Source organism: Oreochromis aureus, linkage group 11, assembly GCF_013358895.1.
Source record: "Oreochromis aureus strain Israel breed Guangdong linkage group 11, ZZ_aureus, whole genome shotgun sequence".
NCBI classification, from domain to species: domain Eukaryota; kingdom Metazoa; phylum Chordata; class Actinopteri; order Cichliformes; family Cichlidae; genus Oreochromis; species Oreochromis aureus.
Window position 1 is genome coordinate 20,693,145 of NC_052952.1, and position 21,385 is coordinate 20,714,529.

Here is a 21,385-nt window from a genome sequence, read left to right on the forward strand (position 1 = left end):
CTCTCCAGTGTGCGGGGGAGATGGTGTTGTCTTTATCATGGGACGGTACAGCTGTGATGCTTTCTGATGCACCTGAAGTTAAAAAACTTTTTAGTTCAAAATAATATTTTAAACAACAGGAGAGTGGGAGAGTAGGCAGCTGTGCATGGTTACAACTTGGAGAGAGTTGCAACATGTTAATTTCCATCAATCAGGGACAAATGAGAAATTTTTGTCTTTCTCCTCACTTCATGTTGTAGTTTCCAAAGGTGGAAACACCCACTTAGGTAATACTATATTTTATGGAGTAGTTATATTATTAAAAATGGAACTGTGTGACAATATTGTTTGACTTATGTGCTGCTGGCAACAAAATAGCAATGGTACATGTTGCTTAAAAATGGGTCATTTTAGCTCATTGCTAGGTGGTTGCTCGCATGTATTATTCAAGTTTTGTGGATATAAATGAGATGTTATTGTGATGAAATAAACCAATAGTGTCGCAGGTACTTAAAAGGTAAACACTGGTCATTTTCATCTGCTACTAGGTGGTTGCAAGGGAGCTTTATGGCATAATATATAAGGTATAATTTAACTTATATATTATTATTATTTAAGTTATATAATTCTTTTGTTCGAGGCATTATAGGTGCATAAAAGGTGCATAAAAGCTTAAAAAGACAGGTCATTTAACTCATCCATTGCTAGGTGGTTGTTGGCAACATGATGACATTAAAATGTTTTACATTGATAACCATCAGGAAACTTAAGATGTACATCTTTGCCAAGTTTCGGTGCTGAACCCCCGATGTTCTGGGACAGATGATGGTAACCAGGGGCTCGCGAACCACGAGTTAGAGTTAGGGTTAACTGTAACCCTATTAATACATATAGTATATGTGTTAAGTTATCTTCCCCCATTTACATCTGTCATCCACCCGCCTGTCCTCCTTCACCCACGCTTATTAATATATTATCAATTAAATATTAGATAAAGATATTGTCCACCCAAGGTTAACAAATGAGAGCTTAGCCAGTGGAGCCCAGAGTAAATTGTAAGAGTAAGAGTTGCCAAACAATTTAAAAAACTGTAAAGCTATATTTGAAGCATTTACTGTGGCTTCAGCTAATCCCCAGCATGTATTATCAAGTTCGTTGAATCCAAGCAAGTCATGAGGTTATCCCCCCCCCAGTGAAATTTGATCTAATCGATATAGAGTAGTAGAAAACAAACTCTTTCTTTCCAGGAAGTTTAACAAGGACATTCAGACAACATTCACAAAGTTGAGGTAACATCCGCGAAGTCGGCTCAACTTTTATTCGGAACATTTTTCTACCATGAGTAGACATCGACGGATATTCAAACGAGTGTGATGTATTTGACACGAACCCACAATGTTAAATCTTGTGTCATTTATAGCAAACGAAATGAGCATCTTGTATTAAAGTTTAAATGCTCAGTTCAGAAACTAAGTGAGTCAGAGTTACTGAGGGAAAGAGTGTCACAGCCACACTCTGCCTTTCTTTAACTATCTTGACACTATCATAGTTTTGATAGGGGCAGAATGTAACTTCTCCAAATTACTGTGCGTCTGTCATGGTTGCATTTTCAGAAATATCTCTAAAAATAAATCTGATTCCCCTAATAAGGAAAAATCAATCAGATGGCCTTTCTCGCAGCAAACATTTTGACTTGGTGTATAAAATCATGTAGGAAAAAACACTGGTGTGACTAATAGAAGAACTATAATGACAGCGCCACAAACTTCTGTAATAGCGTGATGGTAAACCAGGCGATCCACAGCCTAAGAACACTAAACTGAAGCAGCATTACTTTTATATTTTGGATTTATTATTTTTTTATTCTTTGTTTTTATACATCTATGTACAACTAATTGTAATGTGGCAAAGTGTCTGCAGTAAAAAGGACCGTTTATTCCCAGAAACAATGTTTGCTAACTGTTACATTGTGTCTTTTAATGTCTTTCCTTTTGTTTCCATGGCGATTTTCAAGCCCGCTGCTGAAATTGAGCTACTATTTTAAAATTTGCTACAAAGTAATGTTCTCCCACATTTGCTGACCTGTCATGGCAAGGTTTAATAAGCCATAAGAAAAATATGCTTTAATAAGTAACATTTTCCACCTTAGCCGGGGCATCAGCGAGCTTTCACGCCATCCCTTGTTTAAAATACCCTGCATTAGAATAATTGTTAAAAATGAGAGCATTTTCAGCAGTTAATCACAGACTGCTGGTGCGGTGAAATAGTGGAACTATACCTGGACAAATTTCCCACGTTATGGGAATCGCAGAGATGTGCCTACACTATGCAGCATATTGACCAATGTGCTGTTCTCACAAAAAACCTGGTCCTAAGGGGGAGATCCTCTCACTGACTTAAATATTTGAGCTTCTACCTATCCTTATTGTCTTCCGCTGTCCACAAAATCTTCCATGTAACCAACAGAAGAGCAGAGTAAGCCAGTCCCACTAGCTCTTGTTACAAAAAGGAATGATGGCGCTTACTGTCAAGTGCTTTATTGATATATGATGCTCCAACAGGCCACACAGATAATAAGTAGATAGAGGGTAACTCTGTGGCATTATGTTGCCTATGACTGATTTATATAGGCAACATACTCTCTCTCTCTCTGTCTGTATCTCCCTCACACTCTCTGATGTGATTTTACAGTAGTGACATTGATCCAGGCCCACTTTGATCTTGCTCTTAGCTGTTGCTCGCTCTCACTCCCTCCAGCTATCACCCTTGGCTCTCTGGTTGCTAGAGTCTGCTGTTTTTAACCCCAACTACCCCTCGCCTCATCCTATAAATCCTCTCATCTTTCTCTCCATCTTTCCATCGCTCCATCTCTCTGGCGGATCTGTATACAAGTGATCTTTTGCTCTTGGAAACCTTTGCTCGGGCCAATGAAATGTTCCATCAGGTCTCTGGCTGTTATCAGCGTCACCTAGCCAGGTATCACTTGTAAGAGAGGAAATTAGTGGTGCCTCAACACAAAAGGAAACTGAGGCATCAGGAGGCAGCATCTGCAAGCAGCACGTTCTGACTTTTCATAACCTGCTGGGCTGTATCGCTGCGTCTCTCTTTGTTTGGAATTTCAGGAAGCGTTACGATCTAATAAACTCCGGTAACATAGAGGGGAATAAAAGAAAATTCCAAAATGAGGCTGAACATTTTGTGATAGTCTTCTCAGCCAGAGCGACTTTCGCTCACGACTCTCAGGGAAATCCGTTTTTAAAATTAAAATATTTATTGCATTTTCTTTGGACTTGAAACAGACAGCAGGAACGATAAGGCTGGTACGTGACTGTCGCAGCTTCTTTGCTCAAAAGGATGTTTCTGTACGTGAATGATAGTCGTCAATATTTCAGTAACTGTGAGTTGACTTTTTGTTGGTAAATAAAAATGGATAAAAAAAGTGTTTTATAGAAGAATTAACACATTTCTCTAAAAACATGAGTACATTAGTGTGTACCATTATAGTTAAAAATATAGTGAGCAAAGCATGTTAACAGCGTCTTGCATATACTGGAAATGCTGACCCAGGATTCTAATGCAGTGTCGCACCCATGCAGTAAATTATACCTTAAAAGCTTTTTGTTTATTTGTTGGCCACATTATTGCACATCTTTTGAGCCGTAGTTAAACTGAACTGCTTTCTTTTCTATATTTACTGAGATATGCATCGACTAAAATGTAAAAATGCCTTACTGCATAATGCACTCGAGTAAAACCAAAACGTGCTTTATTAGCTAAATTTCATCACCTGTATATTTTTCTGATTAAAATTGATCTCAACTTGTCAAATTGATTGGGGTCATTCTTCTAATGTGAGAGTCTCAGTTCACAAAATTCATAACTACACTTAAAGTGAATATTCAAAAACGCTGTATTTTTATTATATGAGCAACATATAATGAAATCTGATCGTTCTTGAAGTTTACATTGTGTTGTTAAAATTGTTCAAAGTGCAACATTGCATTTATTGCGCATGGTTTTTGTATTTTTTTCCCAGCTTTTCGTGTCTTCTGTGTCACGTAGTTGGTCATTAATTGAGTAATAATAAAAAAAAGATTCCATGTGTATAGTTTTGCGATCATTTTTGTTTAATGCAATCAGTCTTTCTGCTTATGCAAGAGCGGTATAATTATTGTGATATATGAATAAGGCTGCAGACATGATATATCATGCAAGCGCCCTCAACGCTCTATCTGCTCTTTAATCTCACTCTGAAATTGGTCTGATTTTCTGATTATCCACGGCGTGAAACAAAGGCCTATTATATGAGCTGATGCCACTTTTATATAAGATTGGTTTTGCCGTTAAGTCACTTATGTTGGATTTTATGTGCGTACATGTGTGCGTGTCAGAGACAGGGCTCCTAAAGATGTCAAGATATCAAATAAATGGCTGGCAAATCGCAGCGCTGTACGCTCGGAGAAATGCTCATTCGCACCTACTACAAACCAAACCAGGACATACACAGTGGGAATCCTGTGGCATCTTTTATCTTGGAGGAGTGATTTGCTTTCAGATTATTCAAGATGCCCTGAGATGCCCTCCCCCTCATTTTCTCTCACTTTCTTTTCTGCCATTATCCCTTCATCTTTCAAAACTTGCTTTTCTTTGGTATCATAAAACTCGCCAATTGCTTCTTTTTTCGCTTTTTGTCTGCTCTATTCTGGCTTTCACTCCTCTTCTACTCAATTTGCATTCACACCTCCCTAGTGGAACCAAACTCATCGCTCACTCGAGTCTTTTCTCGCTTGCTTTCCATGTCTCTCTCTTTTGCATTCACTATAAATATAGTTCCCTTAAAGCATTTTCTGCATTTTTCTACCACTAATACCACAAAAAGTAAATCTCCTCTGCAGGCTATTAAGTGATGTAATGAGTGAAAGTGAGAGGGGTAGATAGGAGACGAGGCGAAGGGAGTAAAGGATGAATGTCGAACAATTAGTCTTAGGTTACTCAGAAAGAAAGAGATGAGAGAAAAATGAAAAAAAGAAATTCAGGATTGATTTAAAGAGAGCAGTAAGAAGTGATGGAGAGAAGGAGACATTGAGAACAGTGTTTCGATCTTCATTTAATAATTGAATAATAATCTCCCTGGAGACATGACCTAGAACTGGCAAAGAGGGAGCGAGGCAGAGTCGGGCTGAGGATGACACACTGCTGCCCCCTTGTGATTTTATGGTGTCACCACTAGACCGTCTGAGTGAACGAGAGCGGATGCGTGTACGCACATGCTCATCGGTGTGTGCATGATTTACAACTGCAGCCTGTCTCAGTCTCACAGATATGGGCCCGTGTCTGTGAGGGGGAGAAAAAAAAGGGGCTTTTGGATGTCAGGAAAGAACCTATTTCACTTTGTCACAGAAACTACACACACACATACGCGCGCACACAAGCTCCCAGACACAGAATCAGACCTTATCTTCCTGTCAAGCCGAATCTTTTTTAGGGTTGACGCTGATATATGAGCTTTGGGGGGGAAGAAACGTTGCCGGGACGTTGACGGCTGACGTGAGTGCAACGTTGCGCTCAGGTTGATGTACGAGCAGTGGGGTTAGGGGACAACGCTGCGCTGACACCAGGAGAAGGAGCTGTGGCCCTGGGGCCTTGAGTCCATTCTGAAGAGCCAGCTCCGCATTCTTTGCATGCAGCAGCCCCGCAGCCACGAATACACACCCTCGCCCCCTTAAGCACACACCCGCTTACTGTTATTAATAACTCGATACCTCTGAAACAACGATTTGTGTGACGCCCGGTGATTGTTCAAGCAGAAAGCATCCAAAAGACAAAATCCCGTGCAGTAATCTGAGATGTTACATCGCTGCTGCTGCTGTGCAGTGATGTATGTGACACTGAGTGTTGAGGAAATGCCCAAAGCATGTTTATGTTTGTGTGTGTCATCTGTGTACGAACATACTCAAAAATTAGCACTCATAATATAAAGAGTGTAAAATGTGTGTTTATGAACACCTCTGTTCAGCTTTGCGATGGCACTGATTTCAAAAAAATTATGTAAATGATGACAAAGTGCCAGAAGTTGGACACATAATACAACTTTTTATGCGTGCACCTTTCCAAGTGGTTTTGGCAAGACGATAAACCTCAAATTGGCCCGATGCAGCCTTTACTGTGTGATCTGTGATAAATGCTGTATGTATATCAAACGCTGTATTAAAAAAGAAAAAGAAAACACTTTTTAAATGCTAAATACCGCTTGCATTAAAAATAATCAAGTAATACTTATATATAGCTGTTTTGAGTGTTTTCTATTCTAATATCTGCTGCTTCTCTGCTTGTCCAGTCTGCGTAGGGAGGGCTACACAATGCAGGTGAACGTCAACGACTACCTGGACATCTACTGCCCTCATTACAACGACAGCCAGCGCATGGTGGGCACCGGAGAGCAGTACGTCCTCTACATGGTCAGCTATCGCGGTTACAGGAGCTGTGATCCCCAGATGGGCTTCAAGCGGTGGGAGTGTAACCGGCCTCACGCCCCCCACGCGCCCATCAAGTTCTCCGAGAAGTTCCAGCGCTACAGCGCCTTCTCGCTGGGCTACGAGTTCCACGTCGGCCAGGAGTATTACTACATCTGTGAGTGGAATCAAACCTGCTGTATATCTTATAAAATAAATTTCACTACTGTCGTAAATGTCTAAATATAAGTATTAAAGAACTATGTTAATGAGGTCAGAGCAGCAGGCTAAAAAACCTGCTCGTTATAATATTACACATATTACTTTTATCTTTGAATATTCGGCTCGATTATCCAAGTCATGTCCTCGAGTAATTTGGGGATGACAAATTGCAGCCTCACATTTAATCATATCGCCCTGCAGCCGTGCAGGCTCATCCATTTTGTTGATTGCTAATCAAATTAACTTGCAGCACCTTGTGCCAACAAGCCACTGTATAAATAATGAACTTTTAGCCTGTCATAAAACTGTGCAAAAACAGATATTACGAGGCAATGACTGTATAATCTGTGTAGGGCTGTTCGATATAACGATATATATCCGATGACGATATAAAAACGTCTATCGTTTCATTTTACGCTATCGTTTGTTTCGTGGTGTCGCAAAATAAACTGTTTACGGCAATATTTTTTTATTATTTTGATGGTCACTGTAGTGGCTATATTAATTTCCTAAAGTTCTCTCTTTCTCTTATATTTAATATAACCACACTACCGACAGACAAGCGTTTGTTTTTAAGCATTGTCGTTAGCAACAACGAGGGTAAAACCACCTCGTGTCCGCTTGTTTATTTTCCACATAAACCTTTCACAATAAAGCTCAAGATCCTGTTGAGACTTTTCAAAATAAACTGAATCACGTGAAAGATGCAGAGTATTTACGGATGAGAAGCAAAAAAGAGCCGCCAGGTGCTAAAAAATAAACCTTAGACTCAAACGTTAGAACAGGCTTTTCCCCGCAGCACGCTGCCGTTACAACCTATGTCTAAAAATGTATCGTTTCATGCATCAGTTAAAACACTCGACTCCAGGTACGCGACGCCCAGCTGGAAACGCTTCACGCAAGTCGAGCTGCCCGAGATTCACAGAATTTACAGAAAATGTTACATTTTTTGTGATTTATATCGTTATCGGACGATAGATGTCTTAATATCGGGATATGAGATTTTGGTCATATCGCACAGCCCTAAATCTGTGTATTTACTCCTGCACGTATTTGTGTGTATTTGTGGGTTTGGTAATATTAATGTAGGACTCTGGTAGGTAAGTGAGCAAATTCTACAAGAATCACATGCCATCCTAACATTTTCAGACCACTGCTCTTACTGCTTCACAGTCTAACGCTAAACTATACACCCCAGTGAGTCGCTTGCAATAAACCATTCAACCCACCTTCTTGTGTCATTGTTTTGTGTAGCTGATTGCCAGCTGATTGATTAGTCAAGTAGTAGTAACATAACATCTGGCTGATTGTTTTTCTGTTTAACAAATGCATGCTAATAGTGATCCAAAGGGTTAATTCTGGCTATATTTAAGTACAAGCTCTGTAACAAAAGTGCACACAGCATTGTATTTAATTTATCGTGTATTATTTTGTTGTGCAGCCACGCCCACTCATCACCACGGACGCGCCTGTCTGAGACTACGGGTGTACGTCTGCTGCTCCACGGGTAAGTCTCCTGCTTTGTGTTTGGGTGGGTGATGTTTGACCTATAATGCTTGGACTTGTTCGCAGGCTTTACCTGGACCCATCTGGCCACTCTGCCCATCTGGAAAGCACCAGGCTCCCAACGAACTCACACACTCCCTGCATACAGATGCACACACAATCTAAATACAGCCTAAAACAGGCAGAGCTATTAATACTGCTGCTGAGTCTCCTGCAGCATTTTCACTCACAGCGTAGCCCCCCACGTCCCAGCTCCTCTTTTTTCTCTTCTTCCCCGTCTCACTCTTCTTTCACTTTCTCTCTCTCCCTCTCTTTACAGCAGCAAAAAAAAGGAGCAGCTTCAGCTTTGAAGGCCCTCAACCCCCTCCTGCTTCCTCTCCACTCCTCTCCCTCTCTCTTCCACTCCTCCTCCCTCGCTCCCTGTCAGAATCCATTTATTGCCGTGTGCGGTCAGTGGGTGGCTATGTATATGTAGTGTTATCCTCTCTCGCTCTCCTGCCACCCTTCAATCTCTCGACCCGCTCTCACTCACACACACACACACACACACACACACACACACACACACACACACACACACACACACACACACACACACACACACACACACACACACACACACACAGACTTTGATCCCTGGCCTGTCCGGTCCTTTGTAGTATTAACCTCTCCTCCCTCTTTCACCCCCACAACTCCATCACTCTCCATCCCTTTTCACACACTGACTCTCTTCAGTTTGATCTGCCTCTCCTCACATTCCCTCTTTTCCCCGTCTCTCTCTATCTTTTTGTCAGGGCTTCTTGTGATATTGTGGCTTGTCAGTCGGCGTGCTGTGGGGTTTTTCAACCCTGCACCCTTGTCATGCCACTCTATTGGATGTCATGTTGGAAGTAATTAAAGTCCTCTTGGTTGGAGCAATAGTTTAACCCCTGCTCCCTTTTTCTCTCTCTACCCAGCTCAATTACTTTTCACTCTCTCTCTCTCACACACAGCTTCTGATGTGGACGATGAGCCAGGGCCTACAGATGGAGTCTACACGCTTAGACCAGGCCTAAAAATTGATGAGCTTGGTGAGTAATACACACAGGAAGTTCAGTAAGTGTAAGACACATCTGTCTGTTGCAGCTCGATTGACAAAAACAGCGTTAGACTCTGATTTTGATCACTTTAGTACCAAATCAAGGAAATCAGATTATTTGCCTTTTACAAAGTGTCTCATTGAAGTTAAAGCAGAGTTCGTAAATTCATAAACAACCAACAATGTATTACTCTGAAATATTAAGTAGTTGAAAATATGGAATAGCAACGTCCTATTACTGCCGCTCGCTGTATTTTCAGTAGCGGATTATTGCAAACATGGATACGACACGCTTGCATTGGATTTGCTTGCAATTAAAAAAACGCATACGGTAGAAGATCAGCAGCATTATTCTTTGAGCGCGTCAGCTGGCTGACCAATGATATTGATATAGATGGCAGTGCGACTGTGCAGCATCAAAAGTGGCTAACCAAGTGAAATGATATTCAGCGCAGTTAACTTCACAGCGCCAGCTGGCTTGGCAAGCTGCTGATCCTGCTAAACAACGACATGAATATTCATTTCACACATTTCATGCCGTTTTCACCCAGATGAGCAGAGAACACAGAGTTTCTTGAGAATTTACAATAAAAAGTATAAAAATTCATTCAGAAAAGCGAGGCCTGTTTAGATCTCCTGTATTCAGATAACCCCTGCCTGTTTGGAAGTGCTTCCTGTTTGTCTTTGTGTTGCTCCGATTTGGAGTTATATGATTAAAAAGGGATCGTGTGTATAATGTGAAATCTGTTGGCAGCGATTTAAGGGAGAAGCTGAGGAGTAAATCAAAAAATGACATTTTTTGGGATCACCTGTTCATATTGTTGATTTTCAGTGTTGTGGCAACAGCATAGCAACACGGTAACAACATGCAGGTAGCTTGGCCTACCTATCCAGCAGCCGTTACACAACCAGGCATGCTGGTATCAATCATAATCCTGTCTAGCTATCACACGCTCTCCTCCGAGGTATCTTGTAAAATATGGCGTTGTGTTGTTGTTAATCTCCCCGTGTGCCTGAGTGTTTGTGTGTGCGCACGCTCGCATGCGCGCACGCGTGTAAATCAGTTTGTTCTAATAATTGTCGTAAGAAAACTCATGACTGGCTGCAGCAAATAGCTGCAGGTCATGCGAGTTTCTGTGAGATACCGCTCCCTCGCTTCTTTTTCCTCCCATCATTCTTTCATCTTATTTCACTCTCACTCCATCTCCTTTTTCCATGCCCTCCTCATGCCTCTGCCTTTTAATTCCCGTCTTCCGTTTTTCCTCCGAGAGCACAAGTAGCAATGCAGTCGAGGGGAAAGCCACCTAAACTCAGTTTATTCACCTTTTGATGTGTGAAATTGAGTTTTTCCCTCGTTTAATACTTTTTTCCCCCCCGAAGCGATATTTATCTTAGGTTTTATGGTATTCATTAACACTATCACAGTGATTTTAAAAAAAAGTTTGAAATATTTTTATGCCAAAATAATTTTTAGAGCTAAAAATTCCCATTTGCTACTGAGCAACAATATGTTACAATATGTACGATATATTCTTATCACATTTCCTCAGTACTTGTTCCTTCCTTGCTTTCTTTTCTAATACAGTAAATTCAAAACACGATCACTGCAAAAGAAAATCTGTTCGCTACACATGTGCAGAGTTTTTATGAGAACATAAAGGACATTAAAGATCATTTCAACATAAGAATATCTACATTTAATGTGCTAAACTGATAGAGACAGCTCGAGGACATGGTACTCTAGCTGTACTGTTGATAGCTGAAAAGAAATTACCCCAGCTCCTATGGGTCTTTTTCACCTGTAGTGCTGTGTTGCCAATTAAATTAATACGATAACCCAAGTGGTGTGAGAGGAAGTGAGAAGATCAGCAGGGAGCTGCGAAACGAGCTGAACACAAAGAAGTGGTACAGTTTCCTGTTCGCCTCCTTCACTCTCAGTCATCCTGGCTGCCGATTAGACTCCTCACATTGTAGTTTTAATTACTCTTACTGAAGTTTCACACAGACTGCGCAGTTCAAATCTGCCTGATTATTGTGGGTAAAAATGTTGAAATAGCTCAAATGTTGCGTATTGGAACCCACCCGTGTCTTTCTCCCCCCTTCTCTCCTCAGAGTTTATTTCCTGGGCACCTTCCCCTTTCAATCAATGTGGTTCCCTCCTGAATACGGCCACTAGCATTAGATTTCATTTAGATCTCATTTACAACGCAGATGGAATGGCGCTAGCTGCTCCCCGTGCAACCGTGCGATTACTGAAGGCTTTCAGTGGGAGGACACTCATTTTCCCACCCTGTTGGCTCAGATTACTGCATCCGATGATCAGCTCTGGCCATTAGTAGAAAAATCTGTAGCGTGTTCTTGTTAATGGGGCTCGTTGTAGCAATTACTATTCCTATGAGCACAGTGTGTTTAAGGTACTTGCCAGCAGAATAAGGCTGGATGTTGGCAGCAGAAGACAGCACAAACAATTACAGATCAACATTTTCATACCTGCAGTTTGTAAATTTTGTAAATTTTCCCTATGCTTTGGTTTCTTTTTGAGGAAAAAAATCCAGGTAATCATGATGTGCCACTGCAAGGGATGTGTGAAAGTTCAGCCCACTGGGTGTTAAGATGTAGCTGGCAGAACAGAGGTGAGAGGAAAGTCAGGTGTTCAGGACTGCAGTTTGTAACTCTGCCGCATTACAGCACACCTGGCTACAGGAGCTCAAACTCCAAGTCACTCGGTAGTTGCATTGAGGTCAAGAGCCCGTTCTCATCACAAATAAACTTATTTCGGATTATATGAGAATCTTTTTTCTAAAAAAAAGGGGGGGTGGGCTATCTGTACGTGAGTGATCACACCTCTCCAATCGAACTGCCCCAAAAGTGAAAAACAGCTGTTTTAGCTGGACTTAGGAGGTGTGAAAGTACCTCCCACCGTTTTTTAGGTCAATTTGTAAAAAGAGTTGTGAGACAGTTTGAACTCAACCAGTTTAAACGATCTGTACTTGGCAAACTTACACGTCTGGTGTAACGTGCAAACCGATTTGGGCATTTTTGTGGTGTATGAGAGAGCTGAATAATACAATTGTAACCTCTAAACACGCCTTAAATATTTGGTTTGGTTTCTGGAGCAATGTGTAACAAATAAGTAAATATTTAAAATGTGTTTTATTTATTATTTGCCTAATAACACGATTAACTCGAGCTTGCCGTTTATCCCTTCCAAATGTCACAGCTAATGATTCTGTTTACTTGCAGTTAAACTCCTGGAAAGCGTAATTATTTGCATATATGCATGCGGTCTGCTGTCAGTTTCTTTTGAATTTCTTCAGCAATCTAACACCTGTTTGTTGGTGGTGTTTGTTTGGACAGCCAGTGTTTGCTTAGCTAACGTTCGCTCTTCATTTTTCAGTGACCTGCCTGTGATTTAGCATGTCAAACTATTTACTAGTCGCGGCGAGAGCTGCGCGGCTTTTACAGACAGTTGACTATTGTCTCCGGAGGCTCTGCGAGGCTATGTTGACATAAAGACTATGTTGAAAGACGTGTGTATGAACCAGTCAGGTGGGATCTGATGAAAGGCGCTCTTGTAACAGTCTCGGTCACAGTTTTTTGTTTGTTTGTTTTTTTCTAACCTGCGTCTCCGAAGCCTCAGTACTATGTAAAAATGCAGTAGTAAATCACTGCAGTGCCCCTTTAATGAGGGCTTTCTGATGCAAGAGCGCCACAAATTATAAGCTCTGAGAAGACATCAACGCATCTCACAGTGTCAACAAAGTCACTCTTAAATTATTTATGCCAGGACGTTTCTACTGAATTGCATAATGCTGTAAAAGTTCTTTTTAAATTACTCAGTATTCATAAAATACAGAATAAGGTCAGATTTATACTCCTACAGTAACATAATGTAGTGTAAAATGTGTATCAAAGGGGATTTAGCGCACACACTCCTGCACAAACACAGATTAGCCAGACGTAATCCAGTCTAAGATACAGTACTGTGCAAAAGTCTTGAGCTACTCTTATTTTCTTATATTTTAGAATAGAATGCCTTTATTTTTGATTATATGGGAGTACAGTGAAATTTGAAGCATGTCTCTGAGTGCTACAGATAGATAGATTGCCGGGTGGACCTTGATTGTCTGTAGACCTGCTCGAGTGAAGGTAGCTGCTTGTCCTCTATGTTGATTTAATGACTCTCTGAACAGCTTTCTTGTCAGCCTCAGTGCAGCTGGCATACCACACCAAGATGCCAGGCTAAGTATACTCCACCGAGCTACGGTAGAAGGACACAAGCAGCTGTTTGGGCAGGTTTGCTCTTTGCAGTGTTTCTAAGAAGTCAAGTGGCTTCTGTGTCTTCTTCACGCGAGAGGTTGTGTTTAGAGTCCGTGTGAGATGAGTGTGCCGAGGAATTTAAAGCTGGGCACTCTCTCCACAATGTTTCCACTTATGTAAAGCAGAGCAGGTTCCTCTTCATGTCTCCTAAAGCTGACGATCAACTCTATATTTTGCTTCCAAGGAGACTTTCTTGCAGTTTTTAAAAAGTGGTCGTGAGCAATTGTTCTCCAGGCTTCCTGAAAGTCTTTCAAAGTTTTCTTTGGGCATTGGCTGATTTTTCACTAATTTTAAGTCCAGTCTCTCTGTCTGAGGGAAATGTCAGATGATTTTTTTTGTTAAGTCCTTTATCACTGAGCTATTATTCATTCAAGCATAAAACTCAATTTATTTAACTCAAGGGATGAACCAGTGTTGTGTGTTGCCACATCTTTAGGCACTTTATTATTAGCAGCCTGTAACAAAAACACACTATGTCCTTTCATTTCTTTATCTGAGTCTATGAAAATGTCAAAGATAATATAGTTTGACAGAATAAATTCTCTCTTCCTGGTGTGTAGTGCTTTCATGCAAAGACCTGACACAGGAAAGATGCATCTAGATATTCAACTGTTCCATCTACTGTACTGAAGCTTCATCAGAAATGGTCTCAGTGGAAGAGTGGCTGTAATGAAGCCACTCTTAAAGAAGCTTATGGAAGGGACACAGGGAGAAAAGGCCAAATTACACAAGAATGGGACTGAAAATCAGTAGCAACAGGTCTGATGGCGTGATGAATCCAAATGAGAAATTTCTGATTCTGATTTGATTTAATTTAAATGCCATCTGCAAAGCATCTGATTGGCATGAGAATGATCCCAAACACACTGCCTGTGCTGCAAACACATACCTAAATAGAAAAACACACAGTGGAACACCATCAATCATGGATTGGCCTCACCAGAGCCCGGCCCTCAACATTATTGAAGCAGTGTGGGATCATCTTGACAGAGAACAGAAGAAAGGGCAGCCAACATCCAAGGAAGAGTTTTGAATGTCCTTCAAGAAGCCTGGAAAACTATTCCTGAAGAAATGACAGGAAAGCTTGTCTCAGAGAATTCAGGCTGTGTAGAAGTATAAAGGTGGTGATTTTCAAGCTCATTAGAACTGTAAAAACTTTGTTTTTGCCTTATATACTATATTTCCATTTACGTTTACACAGGTTTCAAAAATTTCTTGGCAAGTTTCCCAGGAAATATGATGGGTGGCTCAAGACTTTTGCACAACACTGTATTTCGTGACTTCCAGATTCATAGACACTTACAGCTGTCTGAGCTTCTTAATTATTAGGTAGATGCTACTTGCTTTTTTTCACTGTAATATGTACATGCAGACGTTTGTATGTTTAGCTCAGCCCAGCGTGTCAGAAGGTCACAATGCACCTCACATGACCTCTGTACAAACAAGTTGTACGCCAATAATTATACGTTTATTAACAGCAGTGGCAGACGATGAGTGTCTGTGTGTCTCTGTGTAATGGGGCGATTAGCAGAGCCACACTTTGGAACCAGTCATACGAGATGCTCTGCCGTCTGCTGTTGGTGTCTACAAAACCACATTCCTCTGTCAGTCAGCACCAAAACAACAGCGTGAAGCCGCGCAGTGTCCTGACCCCTCAGCTGCATACTCAGTTACAGCACGGTCAAAGCATTTAACCTGAGCTCCGCTGCTGCATGGACCTCATTAGACTGGCTGGCAAAGCATACCAGACAAGCCCATCTCTAAAACCAGGTGTCAGAGAGTCATTACTCTCCTGTCTGACCCACGGAGCAGCTGGAAATATTCTGGAGATAGATACAACGACGAGTGGAAACACTGAGAGCAGCCCTGCTTTATTTCAATGCCATCAGACCGTAAACACAATAGTTGCTAATCAGCATCAGGGACCTTCGGTACAGACAGAAAATTGTGCTCCTGTCTGGTCTCCAGTCTTATTAATCAAATGACTACAGAGGGAGTGTCTGCCCCTGCGTGTGTCTCATAGGTGCAGGCTTGTAGCAAACTGTCTGCTGGGTCATGCGTTTCTCACTTTGACTAGACATCAAAGTTTGGTGTGTAGCCCTCAAGAAGCCTATTTTTAGCCTGTTTCCAGGTGTAAGTGCAGAGGTATTGGGGCGATTACAGTCCATACAGTAGATTTACATCTCAGGTATGATGGGCAATGTGTCACCTTATTAGAACAATGAATGCTGTCTGGTAACAGCTGCAGTCTTTGTGTTGTTTTTAGTGCTGACTGACCATATTTCAGTGGGAGTAAGACTGAAAGCTGCCTTTTGTTCTCTCAGGCTGTCATCATTTTTTTTTTGTCACATTTTAGAAAAAGTTGTGCTGTGAAACCAGATTATAGCACATTTAGGAAGCCAGATAAACGCTTTTAAATGTTCCACTGAGGGCTGAGCTGAGTTTTATTTATAGAGAAGACTTCAAAGCAGCAAAAAAGTGTTGTACAACTATGCCAGCAAAACACAGGGAAAAAAGACAACTGGGCAATAGATAATCTAAACAGTGATCGCTTTATTACATTGCCTACCCAAATACATACGGGTCTCAATTCCATCAGACAGGTAGGTCTTAAGTGAGGATTTAGAGGGGAAAAATGTAGGACAGGTCTGATATGAACGGGCAGTCTGTTCCGAAGCTTAGAGGTGCCAGCTGAGAAAGTACAATACCTCTTTGTTTGTAACTTGGACTTAAAACCACCTGGAGCATCTGGTCAGATGATCTAAGTCAGGGATGGGCAACATGCCGTCTGAGACAAAGAGCCAGACTTTGAACAACTGAATTCAAACATGATGCAGACTTATGCTTAGCTTTGTGGATTGCGTAAACATGCTATTCTTGTTTCAAAAACCAAGATATTTCTTTAGGAAATGTGACTGTTTTATGTCAGTGGAGTGTACTGCAAAACAAAGCGGTCCATTTGAAGCCAACTGTAGTCCTGGTACAGAGGGCAGGTAACAAGAGATAGAAGTTAGCTGAAAAAAATGTGCTTGTTTAAAACTAAAAACACACTAACAAGTCCTGTAAGGCTCAGTGTGTTTGGGTACTGTACCCTGTGATACTTTGCCATACAGAATAACACATCCCAGCCACGTCGACTGAGAAAAAAAAAAAAGTGCCTAAATTTTGTACCCTGAGGTTTAGCTGAAGTCTCATTTAGTAGAGGCTCTTGCTGATATTTTATATTATCTATAATTTTAGTGTATTACTGTGTACTCCAGGCACTTGGTAGTACTGGGTTGGACTAAGATCAGACATAGAAATTTTGCGGCTAATGTAAGGAGCGCTGCCGATGTTAAAGACGGCGTCTGAATGACCAAATAATAAAATCTGGGATTAAAAGTACAGAAAAATTCTCATCTGACATGATTATAAATAAGATCTCTCTCTGTATCTCTCCTGTTGTTGTTGCATTCTAATAGTTTCTCATTCTTTTATTTTTCCAGCTGAATTTAATCCTGTTATTCCCAAGCTGGAGAAGAGCGTCAGTGGAAGCAGCCCATCCAGGGATCGCCTTCTTCTCACCGTGACGATGCTCTTTTTGGCCGCTCTGTGCATCTCCTAGCAACGGCCATCCCATCAGCGTCACCATGCCAACTAGCCTTGGGAAGGTGTACAATATCTGAGGAGAGGATAGGAGAGGAGAGGCAAATAGAGCAGAAAGCAAGAGGAGCAAGACTTTGAAATTAGAGTTTGGAAGAATCACAATGTGTTTGGGGGGGGGGGAGTGCGTGTGTCTTTGTGTGCGTGCGTGCATGTGTGTGTCTGTGTGTGTACAGCTGTGTGTTTGAGGGAGTGTGGTTTTGGCAGAGTACAGGCACCTTCAGGCACTTGGTGACACAGACTGAACCATATCTGGCATTAAAGTCAGCCTGTGCCCACAGGTGCAGGTGAGGGTAGACTGTGTGTGTTTTTCTGTTTCTGTGTGCGTGAATGTGTGTGTGTGTATGAGCAGGCCAAATGTTGAGCTTGTTGAATCCTGCACACCACACAAAGCATTTATTCCACAGGTGAGGTGGAGCTAAAATCCTAATAAAAAGATGAAATCCAACCACCAAACTGAAACCTATTTGAAGACTTTCCCTTGGATCTGATTGGCTGTAAGAATCCTTAAGTCTAGTTGCCATAGTTTCTTGCAACAAAGAGAACTGAAATGAACTGATTCATATAGATTTCAGCGGTACTGAACTGAAATTGCCTTTTTGTTGTTCTTGTTGTTGTTTATCTTGATGCTGGGAGCTTTTCCCAGTACACAGAGGAAAAAAAAATGGAGCCAGCTGATGAACTATGTTGGCCCCGTGTAGTCAAAGTAGTCGGTAGTTCATACACAGACACACCCTGGGACTCCAGACCACCAGTGTTTCAGTTGCCATTTCCACTATGCTGTGTCATTCTGTGTTCACCATCAGCGCTCAGAAGGCAAAAGGACAGAAAGGGGTCATGGGAAAATACAAAGCATTTAAATGTCGACTCACCATTTCTAGGAAAAGATAGAAGAGGGGGAAAGGAACCTGAACATGTGGCATTGACAGACAGTGCAAAGGTGTGTGGACGTTAGAAGTTGCTGTGGTACTTTTCTGTCTTTTCCTTGGAGTACTCAGTTCGTCCTCTGCCAGCTCCGAGGTTAATGAAGCACACGATGGCCATCGAGCAGCCATGGATACACTCAGCAATACTACCCTCCTCACAAACGACTGCAAGCTGTTTAGAGGAGAGGAAGAGGAGCCCGGAGGAGGGGACGAGAGAGGAGGAGCAGTCACTCACACGAGCATCAATAAATAGGTCCTGTCCAAGCCATGTTGGTTCAGCGGCCTGCTCTACCAACCCTGTTCTCTGTACGCCCATATGTCAGTTGCCACATTTTTGCGTTTCTGTTTGAGTGTGTTTTATGCGTGCCCGAGTGGGAAAAAACAAAACCATCCCGAGTGTGCTGTTTGTGTTTGAGAGTGAGAGAGAGACTATTTTAAAAGGTACTAACAGCCTGAAAAAATACATACATCCACATACTGTACATCTTATAAGTATGAAAATGCAAAATAAAAATAAAAAAAATCAAAACACGACTAAAGCAGCAAGTTATACATACAAACCAAGTGCTTTGGTGGGGAGGTACAGCAATCCAAAACTCAAACAAATGTACCAGTTGGTTGCTTCAGAATAGCGTTTCCATAGCAACTAGCACCTTATTCACCATGGTTACCCTACCCTGCCAATGGATGGACTCTAGTAGGGCATGGCTTACCATAGTAGCTGATAACAATAATGAAGGTGATGTTGATTATAATGATAATAAAGAGGATGATGACGATGGACTGTGAGCTGGCCGTTAGTCGATCAGGACTGACGCCACGCGGCTCGCCCACTGGTACGTGAGGCGTTCAAGTACTCGTGTAAATGTCACAACAGAACAGAATGGAATTCTAATGTATTGAAATCTGACGAGGTGAAATGTGATGTAAGCATTTTTACAAACTTGAAGCTCAGTTTTCTTTGCGGTTGTTTTCCTTTCTTTTCTTTTTTTTTTATTTTCAGTTTTGTTGAGTTTGCTGTGGTACATAACTGCTTATGTTGAAATGGGAAGACGGGTTTTAAAAGTTTGAAAATTGGGTTGGGTTAAGCTTTATGTAAACCTGGGCTGCACTCTGTGATTCTCTTCAACTCATTCAACTTTAAGGTAAAGTTATGCTGCATACTATGTTTTTAACAACAACACTGGTGCGTCGCTTTATTTCCTTTAAAAGACGCTCCGGTGACTATATACATGAGTTAGGAGATAATTAGGAGCATTAGTGAGCTCGTGAGAACTTTTTTTTAATGTAATCTCTGGCTCTGGGGTATAGACTGTAAATAAAAGATGGGCACAGCCACAGTGACATCACATATTGGTTTGTGAAGTCCAGTTTTGAAGCCATTATTTTAGCCTTTTGCCAACACTGCAAGCACAGGAAAGAGGTACAGTTCAGTGGCCTAACAGAAAACTACTGGCTACAGCTTCCTGTCAGTCCACATGCCTAATTATGATAACTTTAACCTTTAGAAAAGTTAAACGGATAAGTAAACTATGCTGAACTTTAGCCTTGAAATTTTAAATAGATGTCTTGTTTAATCAGTAAGGGCCATGGCATTTGAAAAATATAGGCTTGTACAAGACATGACTTCTGAGAGGAGTTACAGAGTTGCATCATGGGAATTGTAAGATCAAGTATTTTTGAGTTGAGGATTTTATAGTGTGGACAGAAAGTTGGTATTTGTTATCTGTTTTATCTGTTCTCGTTTTCATTTTGGCCACGTGCTTTTATCTTAAAGAATTCCCAGATTTATAGAAGGGAAGTACTAAAGTGATAACCTTTTAAAATAAACTATGTCTGTTTGCTATTAATTGTATATAGATAGCATATGTTTCACTGAGGCAGAGATATATTTTGAACCTTTTTAAAGGTCTAATTTTTACCTATTTTGGCCTTTTTGGAGACCTAAATAGGCTAAAATGATCAACATGTCTAGTAAGAAAAACTGAAAAGAATGCAAGAAAGTCTAATGAAATGTCACCCTGACAAGAGATTGTGCCTGTGGAAATAAACAACCAATTAAAAGACCATGTGTGATCCAGCCCCAGGTGTACATATAGCTCATGGTGGGAGGGTGAAGGAGGAAAGGTTTGGGTTCAGGTGTCGAGTGGGAGGATTGAAGAGTTTGAAAGGTTAAATCACTCTTCAAGAAGTTGCACTTAAGAACTCAGACACGCGGGCGAGAAAACATGTATGTGTGTTCATGGGTGCGTTCGTGTGTGCAAATTATTGAGAGCGAGAGAGCGAGTGAGTGAGCGACAGACTCTTTGTTTCTGATCTTTCCATGTGTGCGTATGAATGAGAAAATGTGACCGATTGTTGTCTGGCAAAACAATAAAAGCATTTACTAGTGTTGGAAACAACAATTACAATCATGTTTACCTTCGACTGGAATGACTTTAAATGAACTTGAAAATAAACTGTAAACTGAACGAACCATAACAGAGGTTATAACAATGATCATGATAACAAAATAATAAGCTTACAAATGTTACTTTTAACAAGACGTGTGTTCGCCTCTTTATTTGCTTCCCCCTGTTAATCTCCTCCCTCACCCTCCCTGCTCTCTAAGTCTTTGAGGATCTAATAAACAAAAAACAAAATAAGCATGGAGCTAATCCAAGACAACAGATGGAGGGGTTGCAGAAAAAAGGTTTTACCTGGTATACTCAGTTCTCTGTAGATAATGTTGTTTGGGAGCTCACAGATGTGATTTTCCATATCAAAGTTGGTGTGGCAAGGCTCTCCCTCGGCAGTAATACCTTTACACACTCCGATTAGGAGAGATAAGGACTTCAATCACCAACCCAACATTTGAATGACAATGGGACAGGGCAGCAGTGTGTACCTGTACGTCTGGACTGGCTGATGGAGGGATAATGCTGCTGCTGATGTCAGAGTGCAGCCAAGCTTAAAGGCTGTGATGTTATGCAACAGGTTTCTGTCATATAGGTAGAGTTAACATATTCACCACTGAGTGACAGGACAGCACAAGGATGGAGATAAACAGATAGAGTTGGGGTATAGAAGGAGATGGAGATGTGAAGTGTAGAGTTAGACATTTAGAAAGAGGAGATTATACAGGAAGTCAAAGTTTACAGTCATGTGAAAAGGACACTGCTCAAAGAACTATATGCAGTCCTAACACTAAGAACAATCAAATGCACTTAAGTGATGATTAGCAAGTTTTGGCAATTTGCTGGGCTGCAGCATTCAGGTGG

General features: G+C 41.2%; 1 protein-coding gene and 1 long non-coding RNA gene across 2 annotated transcripts in view; one reads left to right on the top strand and one right to left on the bottom strand.

Annotated features, from left to right (window-relative positions):
- Positions 1-17,195, top strand: part of efna3b (ephrin-A3b) — a 65,878-nt gene extending 48,683 nt beyond the window's left edge. The window contains exons 4-7 of the mRNA XM_039619669.1: positions 6,317-6,609; positions 8,095-8,160; positions 9,152-9,229; positions 17,043-17,195. Coding sequence (XP_039475603.1) covers positions 6,317-6,609; positions 8,095-8,160; positions 9,152-9,229; positions 17,043-17,161 — 556 coding nt within the window. The 3' untranslated portion in view covers positions 17,162-17,195. The remainder of the gene's footprint in view (positions 1-6,316; positions 6,610-8,094; positions 8,161-9,151; positions 9,230-17,042) is intronic.
- On the bottom strand, positions 17,134-20,659 carry LOC120442680. Its single transcript, XR_005614857.1, has 3 exons — positions 18,683-20,659; positions 18,072-18,297; positions 17,134-17,218 (listed from the first exon to the last, which is right to left on the bottom strand). It is a non-coding gene; the product is annotated as an uncharacterized LOC120442680 (long non-coding RNA).
- Positions 20,660-21,385: the final 726 nt, after the last annotated feature.